We start from the raw sequence: 19622 nt of genomic DNA, 5'->3' as shown, positions 1-19622 counted from the left end.
AATCAAACGGTATTGCAATCTGTTTGTTTGAGTAGCGCTACTAGGCCAGACATAACAACACTTACCAATGGTGTTAGTTTTGGGCGAGAATATCTGTTTGTACAATGGAAATTGTAGAAGTGTTTGAAAACAGCTTCCAGTTCTGTTTGGTGCCACTAGTGTCTGAGCTACTGGTTTACCTTTGAAAGTTTAAACCAAACAAAAAGTTTGACTTTTAAATTCTTTATTGGTCTTTATTATACCCACGATGGGGGAGATAGACTTCTGTTGGCATTCCCATTTGAAGAGATGTCAATGACGAACACATCCAAACAAGAGATCGAGGGCTAGAGGGGAATAAATTCATACATAAAATACATTTACTCTGATATTTCATACAGTATCTCTGTCACAAGTGTCCTTTTCACGTCAAGTCCAAAAAGTATCCTGTGCTATTAAATATACTGATACATCTCTGACTTTCATGGAGAGTGAATGTGAGTGGCTCATGGTTTTTAGATTTTGGGCATGGGTGGATTGCGTTTTTTGGATGAGTTGTGCCAGTGAGATGCCCTCTCGGGTCTACATGATGCCACAGGAGGAGAGGGGGTTGGCAATGTGGCAAGTGCAAGCAGACTGACAATACTGGCGCACTGTCTGATAGCAGCTGCGGTCACCATCGGTGCCCCACTGCACGGTCCCCGCAGGGTCAGGTGGCAGTCGGCTGAGGATGCTGGTATTGATGGCCAACGCGGCTAGCCCGTAATCGGTAAAGAGGACCGTCTCACGGCGGCAAGTGGGGCAGGAGATGAACTTGTACTTGGGACAGGACTCGTACAAGATCTGCAGGCACTCCTCACACACTGAGTGCAAGCAGGACAGAATGCGTGGTCGCTTGCCGGCAAAGTTGTAGGTGTGTCCACAAGTGGGGCAGTCCAGCGGTTCACATGGCATTACCGGGCCTGAGGAGGTGGAAGAGGAGGAAGAAGAGGTGGAGGAAGAGCGGAGCACATACTGGTTGACGATAACATTGTCCATTTTGTAGTGGAACTGGTGGTAGCAGATGTCGGCTGCGCTGGCCTTGCGCTGTGCAAGGTAACTGGCTTCACGGCGGAGAACAGGGGCAGGGGATGACACTAGGGGTCTTGGTGGGACCACGGTGTTTCCGTTAACCTCCATGGTCAGGTCACCACATGCCTGGTTGACAATAACCTCTCCCTCGCCTCCTCCATCCCAGGCTACACGGGGAGGTGGGGCATAGCGTGGCTGAGTCACGGGGACAGGACACTCCCGAGGAAACTTCTCAGACTGGATGATCTTGACAGTGTCCATGGGAATGGTCACAGGTTGGCGTCGCAGGCAGGACATTCACTCCTTGACTTGGTGTTCTTGGCAGAGGAACTGTGTGTAGCTTATGGTCCTGCAGGTTACGTCTTCAGTGCACTGGGGGAGGACACTCAGCCATTGCAGGGGACATGAGGACGGATGGGTTTGTCCATTGCTGTTTCAAAGTCCCTCCTTGGTCACAGGCTGTTTCACCCTGAGTCTTTGTGTGGCACAGATGGACAAAGACTTCCGGCCAGTGCAGAAAGTGTACAGTACAAAAAACCCTGAAAGACAACAGATGTCTTTGTCCTGCTTCAGAGGTCTCAAGAGGTTGCAGTTTGTGGCTCCAGTGGTTTACAAAGACTTGAGGCAATGACTTACACCCCGTTTACTGATATTGCACAATTCAACGTTGTTCATTTATAATAAAAGGATATTCAGTGATATTATAACACTACACAGTGTGTCACACTCATAATCAGAAGATATGTTGGCAATTTTTTCAGTGTTTTCACATCTATCTTGACATAAATTCAGTAAAGACCTAAATACAGAGTAGCTTTAGGAGAAGCTTCAGATCTTATATGCTGTTTAGTTTAATTCAGTTGTTCACCATCTGTCGTTAGGTTGCTTTATGAGTTTCAGATAGGAAATGATGCAACAATTGTTACAAAAGTTTCATCCACCTCAGTGACACAACTACCCAGTATCTCCTTCCTGTTTTGGGCCCCCGTTGTGGTATGACCCTGTTCTGTTCTAGCGTTTTCTCGAGACTGGCTACACATCCATGAGCTGTGTTCTGATAAGCAAAGTCTTTTTTGGGAGGTGCTCATGTGGCATTGAAAAAATCTGTAAGGCGGTCTCCCAGTCCTTAAAAGCCCAGAATTCCTTAAGGAGTCTGTGTTGATTCTGACAGTAGGTGTGTCCACTATTTGATGACGTGACAGATCAGATAGTATCTCAGGAGTCTTGCCAGACCTTTCTTACTTCCAGTACTTTTCCTAGCGTGGTGCAGATATGTAGACTCATAGGTAGTACTGTTTCTTTTCCTGGGGAGGTAAATAAAAGAACAATGACTTAAAATGTGCCCTGCCATCAACAGCTAAGAAAAACATCACTGGGGAAATTCTGATGAATACATTTTAAGAGATGATTCAGTGCAATTCGAAAGCATTCAGCCAGGCTGTGATCTACACAACATGTCCATTCACAGCAGATATCTGGAACCCTCTAGCATCTTTTCCAGTCTAAAAAAACTATCTTGCTCTAGCTGCTAGCTGCCATCTGTGGCCCTATGGGGCACCTAAAGTAACTGCGGGCAAAGAGATTGAAGACCTGACCACAGAACAATCTGTCCTACTGTTAAAAATTGCTGTTATAAATGCAGTATAACAACACAATATTGCAGAAGCCCACCAAATCTAAAATGGCTGCTGGTGTGTATTTAAGCAATAAGGCAGGGAAGGTTGTGCTACTGTATATGTCAACATTTAAGACATTTATCAGACATTCTTATCCACTTGCAAAAAGTGCCTTACCTTCAAATTTGATTATTATTGAGACAAATATGAGAATCTATTATGGATATAGTTAACTGTCATTGTTAGGCAAAATCCCATAGCATGACCTTGAGTGTCGTATTGCTTTTATAAATTGGTTACTTCAAAATAAAAACATTAAGTAACAAAAATGTCATAAAATTATTTTAGCAAATTCATTAAGTGCCATACTTCCACTAGAAGATATTGTCCCAAACATGGTACCTAATGGCTAGGGTATACTAAGCTTTTCTGAGTGCCATTCCCATCTCGCGCACGGTTGAGCACTCAGCCTTTTCGAAGTATACTCTTTTGACCGCAAGCCAAATGCGGACGCGTTCGATGCATGCACACTAATACTGCTTTGTGATACTCTTTTAGCACAGTCAATGTCAGGCGCATGTGCCGAGGCCACACAAAGGCACGGACAACCCGCGTGTCTAGAAAAATTAGGATGCACATGGACAGTACTGTACTAATGACAAAATTTGTGTATTGTGACTGTGCGCAAGACATACCAGTACATGGAAAACCAAGGTAAAGTACACTTTGGCCTTAAGGTTAATAGTTGGCCTCTGTGGGTGCTGTGCAGTGATATAATCACAGTAGCCAAGTATTTTGTATCACATCTGTTGCTATATTGTGTATTTAAGCTTGGCTGAATGTTAAAAATTAATGTTTAAAAATTGGCCACATTCACTTTCATTGTACAGTGCCTCATTGTAACATCGATTTTTGCTTTTTTAAAAGAAAAAGGAGGAACGAGTAGAAATTATTTTCTGTTGTAATCAACATTATGCCACAAATGCAGTCGACTGATCTTAACTTGTATTGAACCTGGAAAATTCCTTTAAGGTAGTGAATAAGTGTTTTGCTGCCATTAACAATAAAGAAGCAAATGAATCTGTTTTGGCATTACAAGTGTTGCCACAATTATGAAAAATGTCTTAGGTCATGCAGAATCTCTAAATAATATCATTATTACGGTAATAAGGTCATTATGAGTTACATGTCATCTCGTAAATACGGAAATTCTGACGGACGTGAATACACCGTAAGTTAAACCTCTATTTATGGCCTCTTTCCACTCTCTCTTCTCTGTGTTCACACTTCACTGCAAAAGCGCTCCACCCACAGATGTGGACCATCACTCTCGCCCACACACATAGAAACATGCACAAGCATACAAAAACATGCTTCTTTTGTACCAGCATCCAGATGATTTTATGACTAATCCAACCTAATAACTAGTCATCATAACCTCTGTTCATTCTGCTTCCTATCTCTCTCGTTGGTTTGATTGTTTTCACTGCTGTAATTAGGATGTGAACACAGGATGTGGCTCCAAACCGTCCTCCCTTTACTGGAGGTCAGACGCACCGATCAGCCAACTGTCAGTCACATTCATTTGAGTTGCCACAGCACCGCAGAGCTGCGAGGCAGAGCCAAAAATAACCACACGCTCTCACTAGTTCACACACACACACACACTCACACACACACACACACACAAGCAAAGGTGTGAGTAAGCTTTCTGACATCAGCATAGTCAGCTGGTGCATGGGCGTTGGAAACCATGAGATGTGGTGAGTAAAATGATTCTCACGCTCTCAGATAGAGATCTTCAAATATATATTGAATGATATGAAAAGGCTGTATATTATCCTGCTTATTAAATTGCTTCTTACAAAAAAAAAAAACAAAAAAAACATTTGTTTAAATTTAATCAAGAATTCTGACTGAGTTTATTCAGAATCAAGAAATCTAGAAACCCATATAACAATAATAAAAATTAAGTTCTAAACGTAAGTTTGGGAGGAGCTTGTTCATCAAGGACATCATATGCCAAGGATATATAAGAAGCTACTTCCCTTGCACTGGCGACGACTCTTCCATCATCCCTCCACCTCCACATCTCCACCTTAATATTTAATAATGCCTATAATCAGAGCTCAAGCCCAGTCCATGCTTGAGCCACTCCATTATGAACAGCATGCCAAATCCATGTACTTTTATGCGCTCCAGGACTATCTGAACCAGTGAACTTCTGAAATTAGATATATTTAAAGATTGCTGTCAAAATTAAAAACCTAGTCCATTATAGTCCATAATATAATGTATTTAGCTTTTGTTAATTAATCACATGTATTTTTTTCTTTTATTATTTTCTCTACAAAAAGCACTGACAGTGTGGTACATTTATTCTATGAGATCATGCAGTAATTCCATGGTACAGTACTTGAATATATACTAGATTAATATATCATGATATTTACAGTACATGGTACTCCAAGGTACTTCAAATAATACCAGAGTGTGACCATGGTACAGTGCATGTCCCAAAAACCATGACAATCCCATGGTACTTTTTGTTAGAATTTAAAAGGTCTTGTTGTAATTGTAGCTTGAGTCTAGTTCTCCCCTCAGTGTATATCCTACACCAAAAGTGTCAAGTCAATGTCTGAAACATTTTAGTGCTGTGAATCAATTCATTGCAATTCTTTTACTTGTTTGGTTTATTCAGTAGCAACAGGAAATGTGGCTCAGCCTCTCTTGGCTAGCATCACACACAGGATTTTACATTTGAAAAGACAAGCTTCTCCGTTATGTAAGAGGCTCACCAGAGAAGCAGACAGCAGATCATATATTAAAGCAGGCCAAATGCCTGCTGCTCTGCCCACCATTGCTGGCCCAGCGGATGAAAGAAAGGCAGAGAGGAAGACGAAGGGACAGCAAATGAGTGAGATGAGCTGGACCATATTACAGAAGGAGAACCGATTAGTAAATATTAATGAATGTTAAAAATGCACATATGGACACCAGAGTTTGTATTCGTATTCACTGGTATATCTTGGTACTCCAAAATACTCTTAAGAATACTTAAGGGTTAGGGGGCTTGGGTAGCTCAGCGAGTAAAGACACTGACTACTACCCCTGGAGTTCACGAGTTCGAATCCCAGGGTGTGCTGAGTGACTTCAGCCAGGTCTCCTAAGCAACCAAATTGGCCTGGTTGCTAGGGAGGGTAGAGTCACATGGGGTAACCTCATGGTCGCTATAATGTGGCTCGCTCTCGGTGGGGCGCATGGTGATTTGTGCATGGATGCCGGCGTGAAGCCTCCACATGCACTATGTCTCCACAGTAATGTGCTCAACAAGCCATGTGATAAGATGTGCGGACTGACGGTATCAGATGCGGAGGCATCTGAGATTCGTCTTCCGCCACCCGGATTGAGGCGAGTCACTACGCCACCACGAGGACTTAGAGTGCATTGGGAATTGGGCATTCCAAATTGAATCAGACTGGAAAAAAGAATACCATGATCAAAAGTACAAAAAAGTGACAAAAAGTATCATGATCTTTACATACTAAGGTAAATACTGAAGTACTCCAAATAATGTAATGGCATTACCAAGGTATTACCACTGTATATGTCCAAAACAGCATGGTAAAACCATGGCACATGTTTGTAAGTTCAGTGTCCGTGTTACACATACACCGCTACAACCCACCTAACAAAGAACGTTTGAACAACTTTGGCTAACATTTGGTGATTTCCAATCAGAAATGAAGTGCGAACTCTGGAGGGAGCAGGACACTCGTGTCTCATTATATGGCTGTATGGAACACACTTTGCGAAGGGAGCAATGAAAGACAACATCACTTCCTCTTTAACTTCAAACGGAATGTTACCATGACAATGCAGTACAGCAACTATATTGTTTCAAAACTGGTCTACTTTCAACTTTATCCACCTTATTCCTGGGGGTCTTACTGGGGAAATGGATATGGGACAAACTTCCACCAGAAGTTGTTCTATAGCATTTGCTAATGTAGGCAGTGGTCATTTAGACCCCGTTTTCAGCTGGTATTAGGATGTGATTCGGATGATTTAATGACAAGTGATCAGCAATATATATTGGTGTAAATGGGGTGCAAAACCATATGTGATCGGATCACAAAAAACACATACGGAGGTAGTCAAAAACACATTTGAACAGCTGTAAACACCATCCGGGATGCAGCGAAATGCCACTCCTTATCTGTCAATCAACCGCTGCGCTAAATCAAGAGTTTAAACTGTTCATGACTCTGGTGATACCTGGCTTTAAAATGAAATAACTGTCCGATCGGAAAAATTGCTTACATGTACATGTACGAGATCTTTACGGATCTTCTTCAGTGTCTTCGTGTGCACTTACAGTAGATTTGAGCTGAACCCGGTGCACCATTTTTCCAAGCTTCTTTTTCTTTTGTGACATTTTTCCGGTTTATTAATTTATGAAGTATAGATGCTATATGTCACAAGTGCTCACAGGAGATGCATTTGTGCAACCAACAGCGATGTGTCTCGTCTGACCACATGTGATCGGTCACCCGCGATACATCTTAATACTGTGATGATGTGCATTAATTACCAATACCTGTTGTTCTTCATGAATCCAGTAGATGGGGACTGGGTAGCTCAGCAAGTAAAGACGCTGACTACCACACCTGGAGTCGCAAGTTCGAATCCAGGGTGTGCTGAGTGACTCCAGTCAGGCTTCCTAAGCAACCAATTGGCCCGGTTGCTAGGGTGGGTAGAGTCACATTGGGTTAACCTCCTCGTGGTCGCTATAATGTGGTTCTCACTCTCGGTGGGGCGCGTGGATTGTGTGTGGATGCCACGGAGAATAGTGTGAGCCTCCACACGCACTACGTCTCTGCGGTAACGTGCTCAATAAGCCACGTGATAAGATCTGAGGACTGACGGTCTCAAATGTGGAGGCAACTGAGATTCGTCCTCTGCCACCCAGATTGAGGCGAGTCACTACGCCACCATGAGGACTTAGAGCGCATTGGGAATTGGGCATTCTAAATTGGGGAGAAAAGGGGAGAAAAAAATAAAATAAAAAATGAATCCAGTAGATGGCACTTTGTTACAGAAAATTTAGCAAATGGTTTGAGAAACAGATGTACAAGACCAACATGTAATGTGCGATCATTCAATAAACAAAGACATGTTGAGATGTGAGTCATTTTATTTTGAAACACCGAACAAAACAAATACCAGCTATACACAAGGTCTTGGTGAGTATTGTGTTATGTTTTGCTCAAGTCATTCCGGCTAAAACATGTTACGATGTCCTTACAGAGCTCAGGGATAATGTGCGATTCATAGCTCAACATACATCCTGAGGCCACTTCTTTAAATTGTCCTCCCAATCCTTTATTAAAGATGGAACGGCTATTCGTATATTGTCATTATTAAGCTCCGTCAGGCTGTGCTCACACGTCTAGAAGAATGAATGAATGATCAACACCACAACGAAAAAATTACTGAAAGTATGATGCAACCAGAACTGTTTACTTCTTACTGGAAGTACCTCCCACATTTCGTGCAAAGCGTCACAGGGTGTTAGAACAAGATGGATAGTCTTCGCTGATCCCTGCATGTAATCACATTTAACTAACGTAGCTACTATTAAACACACTACAAAACTTATTTAAACTACATATTAAATATATGCCATGCATGACGAAAATGTGTGTAATATATCACAGCAAAACAAAACAACATTAACTTAAATGTCTATGTAATATATTATATAATATATTTATATTTTTTAGATATTTTAATATTTCTACTTACATTTATACATGAACCCGAACTCTCCCACCATCTAGCTTTAAAATGAAGTCGCGAGGACTCACCACCTAGGGTCATGTGATCACAAATGGTAAAATTACTTCCTTGAAGTGACCATCACATGTACCCTTCGCTAACGGCCTTGTGGAAGGGCTCTTCGTGGAGGGCTTAAGTTGCTCACTTTCATTTGGAATGTCTCTTTGTGTGGCTTCCCCTTCCCGCAGTACCCTTCAAGGGTGCAAAACGCTGTTTGTATTCGCCCATATTATTAACATAACATTAAAGGAATATTTTCGGGTTCAATACAAGTTAAGCTCAATAGACAGCATTTGTGGCATAATATTGATTACCACAAAAAATAAATGGAAGTGAATGTGGCCAATTTTTAAATGTTAAAATACTCACTGTTTAAAAATGATATAAAGGAGATGAGACATAAAGGATATGCATGTAAACATGATTTTAGTGTGATAAAATCACTACTAACCTTTTCTGTGTAAAGTTATTGCCAATTTTACAACTTTGCTGCTATGATGATGTAAAGTCAACAAACCCTAAAACGACTGTAAAAATGACAATTTAAACAACATTACAGCTCAAATAATACATGAGTTTTAACAGAGGAATTAATGTAAGTGCTTTTATAAAATTATAAGCTTCATATTTCTATTTAAACCCTCCAAAAATTGGCCACATCCACTTTCAATGTAAGTGCCTCACTGTAACCTAGATTTTTGTAAAGAAAAGGAGGTATGATTCAAAATTATATAAAAATATTTTTGTGGTAATCAACATTATGCCACAAATGCTGTCGATTGAGCTTAACTTGTATTGAACCCGGAATATTCCATTAATCAAACATCCTTATTATGAGTGTTCAGTGAAAGTTTTCACAATGTCAGGACAAAACATTCTTAGTGAAACATTGTTCACACATGCTTTAAACTACATTAAAATATTTTTGAGAGTGAAAACTGAAAAAAGAATTGGCTTTTCAGGAAGAATTCACATTTTCAGGAATGTTCGCTAACCTTTAAATAACATTCTTACTTTAAGAAAACTGGACATTTTTATGTTCCTACAACCACAATCAAACATTTGGAAAATGTTTGAAGAACATGAATGGCTATATCGTCCATGTGACTCATCACATGCCATGTCACACAGCAGTACTTATGTAATTAAAATGGAACATGAAGACTAAAGTGTAAAGTGAAAAAAAAATACTCTTAAATGCTAGACACATATGCATTCAAAAGAATGTACATGGACAGGCTCAATGACAGAAAGCATTGAGTAATAGTCAACAGCATTCTTGAATTCATTCACAACCTTATCACATCATCAAGGCATCGCATTCCAGTACGTCCTGACACCTCAACACAAACAGGCACACAAACTGGTACAAAACTGGCCTTAAATCATTTAAAATCTCCACTAGTCTCATCAACAGAACCTAATATAAAACATAGAATGCAAGCAAACAGATGAACGCACAGTCATCTAAATACCTAGAACATTACTGTCCTCATACCCCACTCACTCCTACTTTCACACACACACACACACACACACACAACAAAAATATACACAGGTACCACCCAGCACATTCCTTAACCACATCCCTTTCCCTGATGCCCTCTCTCTCTCTCTCTCTCTCTCTCTCTCTCTGGATGCATTCCACCTTTGCAGTGAGACAGTAAGGAAGAGGGCACCAGGTCCTTTGTCAGTGATGTTAAGAGGTTCACCTCACTTGTCCCGGGCCCTGCCCTTATGGCCACAGCTGATCTCACACATGTAGTCGCAGGGTGATCTTATTCATATTCTCAAGTGTTGTATGTGAAAAAGACTGGTAGAACTGAATTTGTTGGAGCCTTTGCGTGGGCAGTCGCCACTGTTGACCAAGTTCAGTGCTCAGAAACAATCCCATACTGGGACTCTTAATTATCAGATGGAAAAACCTTGTCCGAGTAAGACCAGATGTTTCTCATTTTATGAAGTTAAACATATTATGTTAAATATTTCATTTATTATAAATAATTAAAAATCAACCTATGAAATCAATATTCTATGAAGCTAAAAGGATTCATAAACATTTCTACAACTCTAAAGTTGATAATACATAAACAGGTTTATGTTGTATATGTAGAGTCTTTTTAGCATTTAGATTTAGAATCACACTTTACGTCCAGCATGAATACCTATAACTACAAACCTACGATACCTAATAATGAGATAACATTGGCACTTGTACACCACAAACTTGAGCTTCTTTATAATGACAGAAAAAAAAAAAAAAAAAAAAAAACATGTCATTTGATGGAGGCTTCTTTGGCTGTATTATAAATTAATGTTGGGTTAAGTGATTGTTTGTGCCCCACCAAATATAATGAGCCTGAGACACCGTTGGCATAAAATGCAGAAGACATATTCAGCAGATAATACAGTTTTTCTAGGTCAATAATCAAAAGCAAATTTGTGATATTGACCATGTTAACTCCTTGGTACAAAAGGTCAGATTTCCATGCTTTTCACACTAATCATAATGCAAATAATATCATTTTAATTAAAATTAAGTCAAATGCAAAACTGTAACATTTTCATTAGTTTTCTTAGACCGACCCCATTGTATAAATCTTTGTGTGTACTTAGCTACTGTTGAGAAAGCATGCTAGTTTTAGCGAGAAGGCGGCAGCATTTAATAATTCAGTGGCTGTCATTTAGAGTAAGCGTCAGCCATTTTACCCACAGTTCATTCAGGAGACAGACTCTTTGTTTCCTTTGACTCTACTGATGGAGATCACCTTGTGCTTTTCACGGGATGTGTCACAAAGGTCATTACAAATAATGTTAGCAATTTGCTAAGACAAAAGAGCACAAAGACGTCCAATTAGCTTTGAAAGGTTAGCCTTAGCAGCGATGCTTTGACCTAAACAAGTGATTCTCAATGATAATGAAAACATTTGCTAATGACTGAAAAATTATTTTCTCAATCAGTATATTTGTTGTTATTCTGTAAAAATATCGAAACATCCTAAAACAAGATACATTTTCTTGAGAAGCAAAATTACATAATAAGATAAAATAAGATTTGTTTTCAGCGTATATCTCTTGAATTAAGTTTATTTCTCGATTAATTGAAATTCGGAAGAATAAACTGGTAAATAGTCATTGCAATGCATCCAGTAGGGCCTTATTTGATTCTAAAAGGACTCTTGAAGGACTTTTGCTTGATCCCATTAGGACTGATTCCAAATTGCGATAGTAATTCCACTGACATTCCATTAAGATTTTTTGACAATGGAGTGATAATAAATTGCTCACTAAAAATATGATCCATATGGTAACCACAAATTCCAATAATACATATAAACACAAAGTCATTATTTAACTAAGCAAGGCTTATTTTGCCATGACTTCAGGTGCACAGACATCTTCTGTTGTCCTCCTTTGAGATATTGACAGACAGTATCGATTGCTCAGTCTTCATTGTGTCAGAAGGCTGAATCTACAGTGCAGGCAGCAAACAGGAACTTTTGGATGTTCGATTGAGATTTTTGGTAGTTCTAAGTATTTTGGGACTATGTGCCTCAGTGTTGGCAGTTTTTAGTGCAGTGTCGTGGGAGGGGTGTGCCAGCATTGGCAGTTATGCAACCAGAGCAGCATACGCAGCACCCATACTGACTGCAGCGCCCTTGCATGTAACACACACACACACATTGACTCAAAAGTACAGGTGCTTCTCTGTCTAAACCGCAGATGTCGGTTCTTGTTTGTTGTAGTAGTCCCATGCGATACGCTGCCTGCTCACATAATGTGAGTCATTGATGGAACGCGTGTGTGTATTTGTGTGTGAATGCGATCATGAATTGCAACCTGCCTGGTCCACAACATGGTCAGCATGGTTCCACAAGAACAGAAGTGCAATATGGGATGTGGAAACCAGAAATGCAGAAATGAGAAAAAAATATGAAAGACAAAGAGACCTGCTCATACACAAATGCAAAGACCACGTGCTAAAAGAAACATATTGCAAAACATATAAACATTCAAACAAAGGTAGGTTGAAAAACAAATACTGTATATTCACCAAATCTTCAATAGTTGTGTACTCCCATCAACGTGGAAACTGTTGATGTTTTGTGATACTCTAGAAAATGCACTCCATGTGATAGCTTCTAAATATACTGGTTTTATTCAAGTCAAATATAATACTTAATAAGAAAAAAATAACCTTTACAATTTAGGTTACACCAATGAAAGCCATTTTTAAGAGACTATATAGAAATATCTCTAGGAAACAAAAGCACATGTTCTCATTTTACCATGTAATAGAACGTTTGACAAGCATAAACATACATAGAGGTAAATTCATATAATCATAACATATGTCACCAAATGAAAATACACCTGTCTTGGCATCCTTACCTGTATATATGTGTCTTTTGCGTTTTTAGTGGCAGATCTCTGGATTTGGATGCGTGGCGTGGTTTATTCAGTAGATCTTAGCGTCTCTCTTGCATGAGAACACAAAGTTCCCCAAATCTGTTGTCTCAGGCTGTCTCATCCCTCGGTGTGCTGCCCATCGCATCGGATCCTCCTGTTGCATTCGTGAGGATGCAGGAACACTTCCCTGCCTGTTTTCAGAAGCCACAGATGTATGGAATGGTGGAGGATGGGAAAGATGGAGGTCGAGATGTCGGATGCATCACAAAGCACCGTTGCAAGAAAAGATTTAAGGTGCACTATGATCTTGTTGGTCCAGAGATGTTGAATACTGTGTCCCTCCAGTCAATCATTCATTCACTCACTCACTCGGTCAGTTTTGTAAGAGGTTTCATGGATGTCTGAGTCTGCTTTCCTCCTTTTCAATGTCCACACACTCTGTCCGTCCTCTTTCTTGGAATTCTCACTTGAACGCTAGATTTTTCTGCAATATCTTTCTCTACAGCATTGCGAGCACCATTTGTCTGTGGAATTTGTTTCCCTTCTTTCTCTATCTGTCTGTCTCTCTGTACACACACTCATACACACCCACACACACACACACGCACAGAAGCAATCTGACTCACAAGCACATGCTATGCCTCTGTTTCTGTGTGTATCTCATACTCTGCCTCCTCACAGACTCTCTCTCTCTCTCTGCTGCAGTGCCTCTGCAGGCTGTATCACGTTTTCTCATCAGCAGGAAAACATTTCAGCCAATCAGAGCCCACACTCATCCCCCCTCCCTATGCGAGCTCTCGTTCTCTCTCTGTCTCCATCCATCTCTTTGTTTTACTGTGTCTCTCTCTCAAACACAAACAGTGTACAGATGCAACTGCACACACATTTGCATTTTATCATTGTATTCAGCTGCTCTGGATCATTCTGACGCTTTGCCATCGTATTCACAGATCAGCCCACGCTGGAGACGTTGAAAACAACCAGACGACACATTAACAGATTAAAGCTTAATACAAGTGATCTGCCTTCAAAGAGGCAGAAAGGTTGACAATTAGAGCTCATTATATTTTATTAAACCACTTAAAAGGTGTGCAAATGTTCAGCCTATATGTATTCGAAAAGAAACACATGCAAAGTGTTGAGCAGTATCAGCATGGGGATGTTGGGCTAGGGGATTGTGTTATATAACAGACAGAGAATTTCATCAGTTTTAGCTTTAACACATGTCCTTGTGCTGACCTAACAGATAATCCACAGGATTAAGAGGGGAATAGTGTATTTATGATTTTATGTGCATACACAATCAGAAAGAACCAGATTTATACATCTTACAGAAAATGTGAATGGTCTAGTCTCACCTCCTTGATGTTGTGGGTGGTGTCCAGGGCATTGCTCTGTGTTTGCCAAGGTGTTCTGGGTGGTTGCTAGGACATTGATAGGTGGTTGTTAGGGTGTTCTGGGTGGTGATTTCTGGCCCAAGTCAAAAGAGCCCATCCCCAAGTCTCTATGTTCTGGTCGCTAGATAAGTCTATGGCCCATTTTACTGTCTGCCAGGCAAATATCATAGGTACTCTACTCAACAAGCCAAACAATTTTAGGTATCATTCAAGTCCATAGCACAAACAGTGCAGGACAAAGTAAATGTTTAATACTTAAGGTAAGGGATTAAAAAATAGAATAGAAATAGTGAGGACTGCCTTAGCAAGCAACACTAAAAAGTTGTGAGTATAGAATTCAGGAATTAAGCTAACAGGACTGGAAATCAATTAATCTACCTATGAATATGCATTAGTTTAGGGAATAAACAGTGCTGGTTACTGAATAATGTAGACACACATTTTTGTAAGTACATGTGCATGGTTTCACAGAATAAAAACATGCCCTCATTCTAGCTAGTAGATTGTAGCTCAACCTATCCTGCTCCCCCTGCATCACGTCACACAGTTGTGCAGTCCAGTGTATCGGTAATCTATTCAGATATATGCACACACACACCATTCATCATCAGCTTATTTCATTGTACAGGAAGAGAGAGGGAATAATAATATTTGTGTGAGGTAACATGACATTTATGATTTATTAACATTATATAATTAGCATTATGCCATTTTTCTAAGCATAGGCGAACTACCTAGTGTGCCACCAGCTGGCCTAGGGGAGGTTGTGCCAATGAGGTGGTGCTGTAAAAAGATGAAAGAGGAAGAGAAAAAGAAAGAGAAATATAGAGACAGGGGCGGACTGGCCATAGGGAGAACCGGGACTGGAGGGCTGATATATATATATATATATATATATATATATATATATATATATATATATATATATATATATATATATATATACATATATATCAGTGGCGGGCCATGCATTAAAAGTCTAGGCTATTAGTGTGATTCATGCCATTAAGAAAATACAGTTTCACAATGAATAAGACACCCTATGCCCCTTTGGGCATCATACATTATGTCGCAGCTAACTAATAATACCTATTGACATTTTAAAAACACGTCCACGCATGAAAGCCAGAACTTGAAATGACACTTAATGCTCAAGCTAGCCTAATTTTAACTGCAGCATGACTATTTTGTGAAATTAACATCTCCCCAACAGACATTCAAAAATCATAATTTTTCATATGAATCTACCAAGGAGGTCTATAACACCTGGAAAAATCTATCTAATAATATTTGCAGTTTAAATGGTGCTTGCAATAAATTTTGTTTCGTCAGGGTACACGGTTATGCTGCGTTCCATTCAAGTTGGATGTGGGATATTCCTACTTGATATCTCCGACCATAAATGCATTCCATTCCCCGATATTCGGAAGATGACGTTTAAGAAAACAAAACTGCAACGCTTCCTGTTCGCTTAGCAGGGGGTTGACTCATATTAGAGATGTATCCTAGCAACCCAACTGATAAACAATGCTGTAGTGCTAGCATTTGTGCTTCAGGTGTACGATTATCAAAAGAGATTATAAAGTTTTATACACCTGTTTTTACAGGCGTTTGTTAAACAAGCTTTAATATCATGTAATGTGGAAACGAATTCATTTATCGATATTACTTAATAAAGTGAATGTTTATCACTTACTTTGTATATCTCCCTGAGTGTCCACATGTTTGTGTGACATCATGTCCCTGCATATCGGAGTTGGGAATTTTTGTACAAGCCTACAAGTTGTAATTCTGAATTCAAGATGCATTCCATTGCACTTTTCCAAGTAGGAAGTTGTAAAATCCGACTTTCCGTGTTGAATGGAACGCAGCACTACTTTTCAAAATTTGATCCGACACTGAATTCTCAAGCAGCCTAATTTACACTTAGAAAACTCCTGATGTTGCTATAACAATGCAAAAAGCACTTACCAATTTACTTGAAGTGAAAATCAGTCCTCCTTTCCTGTTTAATAAATTAAGCAATCACACGGTCATGCAGAACATCTTGTGTTTTTAAATCCATAAGGATCTCTTTCTCAATGGTAATAGCGGCAGTAATGACAGTCGGCTCGTCAGAAAGATCTGGCATTCTTCGCTTTCAAATTACGTACTTAAAGCGTGATTGCGTCACTCAAGGCCAGCTAGAAAGCCTCGACCGGGACGTATCCTAAAGATCACACCCACCAAGAACAAATAAATCAATCTGATTGGCTGATGAATCTGACAATCTGACATTAGTTGCTCATTCATTTGCACTGTTGAGGGATTCTGTAAAAATTCTGAAGGCTTAATGGGGTGGAGCTCAGACTCATGCACTGCTTTGGGCATGCGATTTGTGAAACAGTTGTCACGCTTCGCTTGTAAGCATCAAGGAATAAATTCTGACTGGATAAACTTTTCATTTTTCTCTATTTGTTTGTAGATTAATTAAGAGTGGAAAGCGATTAAAAACACATAGGCAAAAAGGTGATTGGGAATGAAATGATGAAAAATATGTATTTATTTGGCATGTTAGGCCAGCAGAGAAGGCTTTGCTGGCCCTGAGAATTCGCCACTGATATATATATATATATATATATATATATATATATATATATATATATATATATATATACAGTATATACACAGTGTTGGGTGGATTACTTGTGAATTGTAATCAGGTACTGATTACAAATTACATGACAAAAAATGCAATCATTCACGTAATCTTGTAGATTACATTTTTGGGGTAATCAAATCCGAATACTTTTGGATTACTTTTGGATTACTTTCAACCTAATCCTATTTTATGTCACGTGCATTTGAGTAGGATAATCATTTTAACAAAAAAGTACAAAGAGGAAGAAAATGTATTCCTTTCTTTTTTTACTAACAACAAGAGCCACACAAACAGAGGTTCTTATGACATTTTTTAAAAAGTGCATTAAACATTACATGAATGAAATAAACATTAAATCTAACAACAATGACAGTGCATGGCCAATTCAAAACACTGAAACATCAAATTCATTTTAAGTGCATAAAACACTAACAACATTACGAACATTAATGACCATAAAATCAACATAAAACAAACATAAAATGAACAAAAAAAGATAATGATTAGGATGATCAATAAATTATTAACAGTTGCCTTGTTAATATGTAATCATGTAATCTATAAAAAGTAACTGTAGTCCGATTATGAATATTTTAAAATTAGATTTTAAAACTAGATTACATGCAATCAGTTACTACCCAGCAATGTGTGTGTATATATATATATATATATATGTAAATTTATTTTTTATTTTTCCTTTCCCACTCAAATCTGTGTAGTTTTTTGTAGTCTGAACAGGAAAAAAGCACACATATGGGTGACAATATGGATCTCGCCTAGGGTGCAAAATTGAAATGGCCCTGAGTAGCATACATTTAGCATCATTACCACACATGCTATTGTAGTTTTATGCTGCATCCCATTCAACTGGGAAAGTCAGAATTTCCAACTTCCTACTAGGAAAAGGGCAATGGAATGGTACTTGAAGTCGGACTTCCAACTTCGAAACTTGTGCAGAAATTTTTAATGCAGATTTCGCCGTGATGCAGGTGTGTGGCGTCACACAAAGTCGTCACCCAGGCAGTGTTGCCAACTTAGTGAGTGAAAGAGCCATCTAGTGACTAGTGACAATTTTAGCGACTTTCGTAGTCTGCTTTAGCGACATTCTTCTACATCTGGCAACACAAAAAACATCAGCTCTATTGTGAATGATGTCTCATTTTTCTTGGTGTCCCCCCCCGTGTTTACAGTAATATGACTGACCTGCATGCCATCAGGAATTGGATTTATGTGCACACGGATGTTCTATAAATCGAATGACTGACGAGCTTATGTGATGTTGGTATTTGTTGCTACAATCTCAACCTCAATTCACGTGCATGCTCTCCCTTTAGAAAAGAAAAGTCAGCCTACAGCAAAAGAAGAGCATTGAGAAATTATCTAGCAGGGTGTGAGAGAGAGAGAGAGAGGGAGAGAGAGAGAATGGAATGGAATGGATATGAACCCTTGATCTATAATAAAGTGTAGGTATGAGTGATATGAACAGATGAGGTGTCACTGTCAAAAAGTCATTGCAACAATAACACTGGCACAAGTAATATACACTGATGGTTCAGCATCAGAATCTACCAGTGTCCCCAATGATATGGCCACAAGGATTTCCATTCCCGAAAGAAAACTTTTTTATCACAAATATTTTTTTGAAAACCTACTTTTTCGAACTCGTCATTTTTATACATCATCTACAGACCCTCCAGACAAAAAGTTATTAAAAGAATTTTGATATTTCAAATCTTTCTGAAGATATAATCAAATACGTTTTGGGCTGTGTGCAATAATAACTAATTGGCCTGTATCTTGTTAGCACAAACTTCAAACATGGGAAACATGGGAAAAGGAACATTCTGAGGCCACCTGCAAAATTACATACATTTGGCTAGAACTATAACAAGAAATAGCTATTTATAAAACTGCATTTTTTTAGCATCCATATGGCCAAAGTAAGTTCATAGTTGTTGCTTCTTCCCTGAATACAATTTAATATGCTAATATTGCGATTGTAGATTTTGACTCACATGTGACACATATCTGTTAATTGGTTGATCGTGTGAACAGCCAAAAGCGCTTTGAATCTGACATTTTCAAATCCGATCTGGGCCACTTTCTTATGTGGAATTAAATCGGAAATGTGTCTGATTTTTTCCAATGTGTCTTCGGTGTGAACAGCTAGGTCATATTTAATGTGACTTTTACATTCAACATTCGTCATTTGCACGCCTGTTATATTTATAAACTTTTAAGTGCGAGTCATATCTGTCTATTTAATGCATTCAGTTTCTTTTTAAGGGAAGAAAATAACAATATAGGCTTCAACAGTTGGGTTAGTGATTCGTTTGGCTTGCATGTTAAATATGCATATGAAAAGATACAGATGTAGATTTATGTAATGGCGCTCTTTGGTTGTGTCACTCATTCAGAAAACAGTTACTATATTTCTCAAACTGTATCAAAAGACGAATGCAATGGAAATATGAAATAAATAAAGATAACTCTTCTTACCTTACATATATGAAATGCCGTTTTTCCTGCTGTCTTTCCATTTTATGGTGTTTTTCGCTCATAGGTAATATTTCACTTATTATTTTAATTCCACCATATGAAGGCAAATGACTACATAAAAATACTTTATCCATCAACGGTCTTTCACTCACAGACATATTATCAGAT

At 39.0% G+C, this 19622-nt stretch overlaps 2 protein-coding genes across 5 annotated transcripts in view; both read right to left on the bottom strand.

The window, feature by feature from the left end:
- LOC127432784 (14-3-3 protein gamma-like) overlaps nt 1-19622 on the bottom strand; it is a 678408-nt gene that overhangs the window by 624993 nt on the left and 33793 nt on the right. The window lies entirely within an intron of this gene.
- LOC127432781 (RING finger protein 208-like) lies at nt 207-13631 on the bottom strand. Of its 2 annotated transcripts, XM_051684200.1 has the most exons (3): nt 12900-13631; nt 7267-7696; nt 207-2354 (listed from the first exon to the last, which is right to left on the bottom strand). In XM_051684200.1, the coding sequence occupies exon 3, from the start codon at nt 1345-1347 to the stop codon at nt 562-564; it is 786 nt and encodes a 261-aa protein (XP_051540160.1). In that variant the 5' UTR covers nt 1348-2354; nt 7267-7696; nt 12900-13631; the 3' UTR covers nt 207-561. The 2 variants fall into 2 exon arrangements, with proteins under 2 accessions (XP_051540160.1, XP_051540159.1); XM_051684199.1 differs by lacking the exon at nt 7267-7696.

The sequence above is a fragment of the Myxocyprinus asiaticus genome, chromosome 42 (assembly GCF_019703515.2).
Source record: "Myxocyprinus asiaticus isolate MX2 ecotype Aquarium Trade chromosome 42, UBuf_Myxa_2, whole genome shotgun sequence".
Taxonomy (NCBI): domain Eukaryota; kingdom Metazoa; phylum Chordata; class Actinopteri; order Cypriniformes; family Catostomidae; genus Myxocyprinus; species Myxocyprinus asiaticus.
The sequence above is the reverse complement of the archived record's forward strand: the minus strand, read 5'-3'. Positions and strand labels throughout refer to the sequence as shown.

What these genes read in the sequence shown, in the direction of transcription:
- LOC127432781 (XM_051684200.1), bottom strand. Translation starts at nt 1,347, where the DNA reads ATGTCCTGCCTGCGACGCCAACCTGTGACCATTCCCATGGACACTGTC.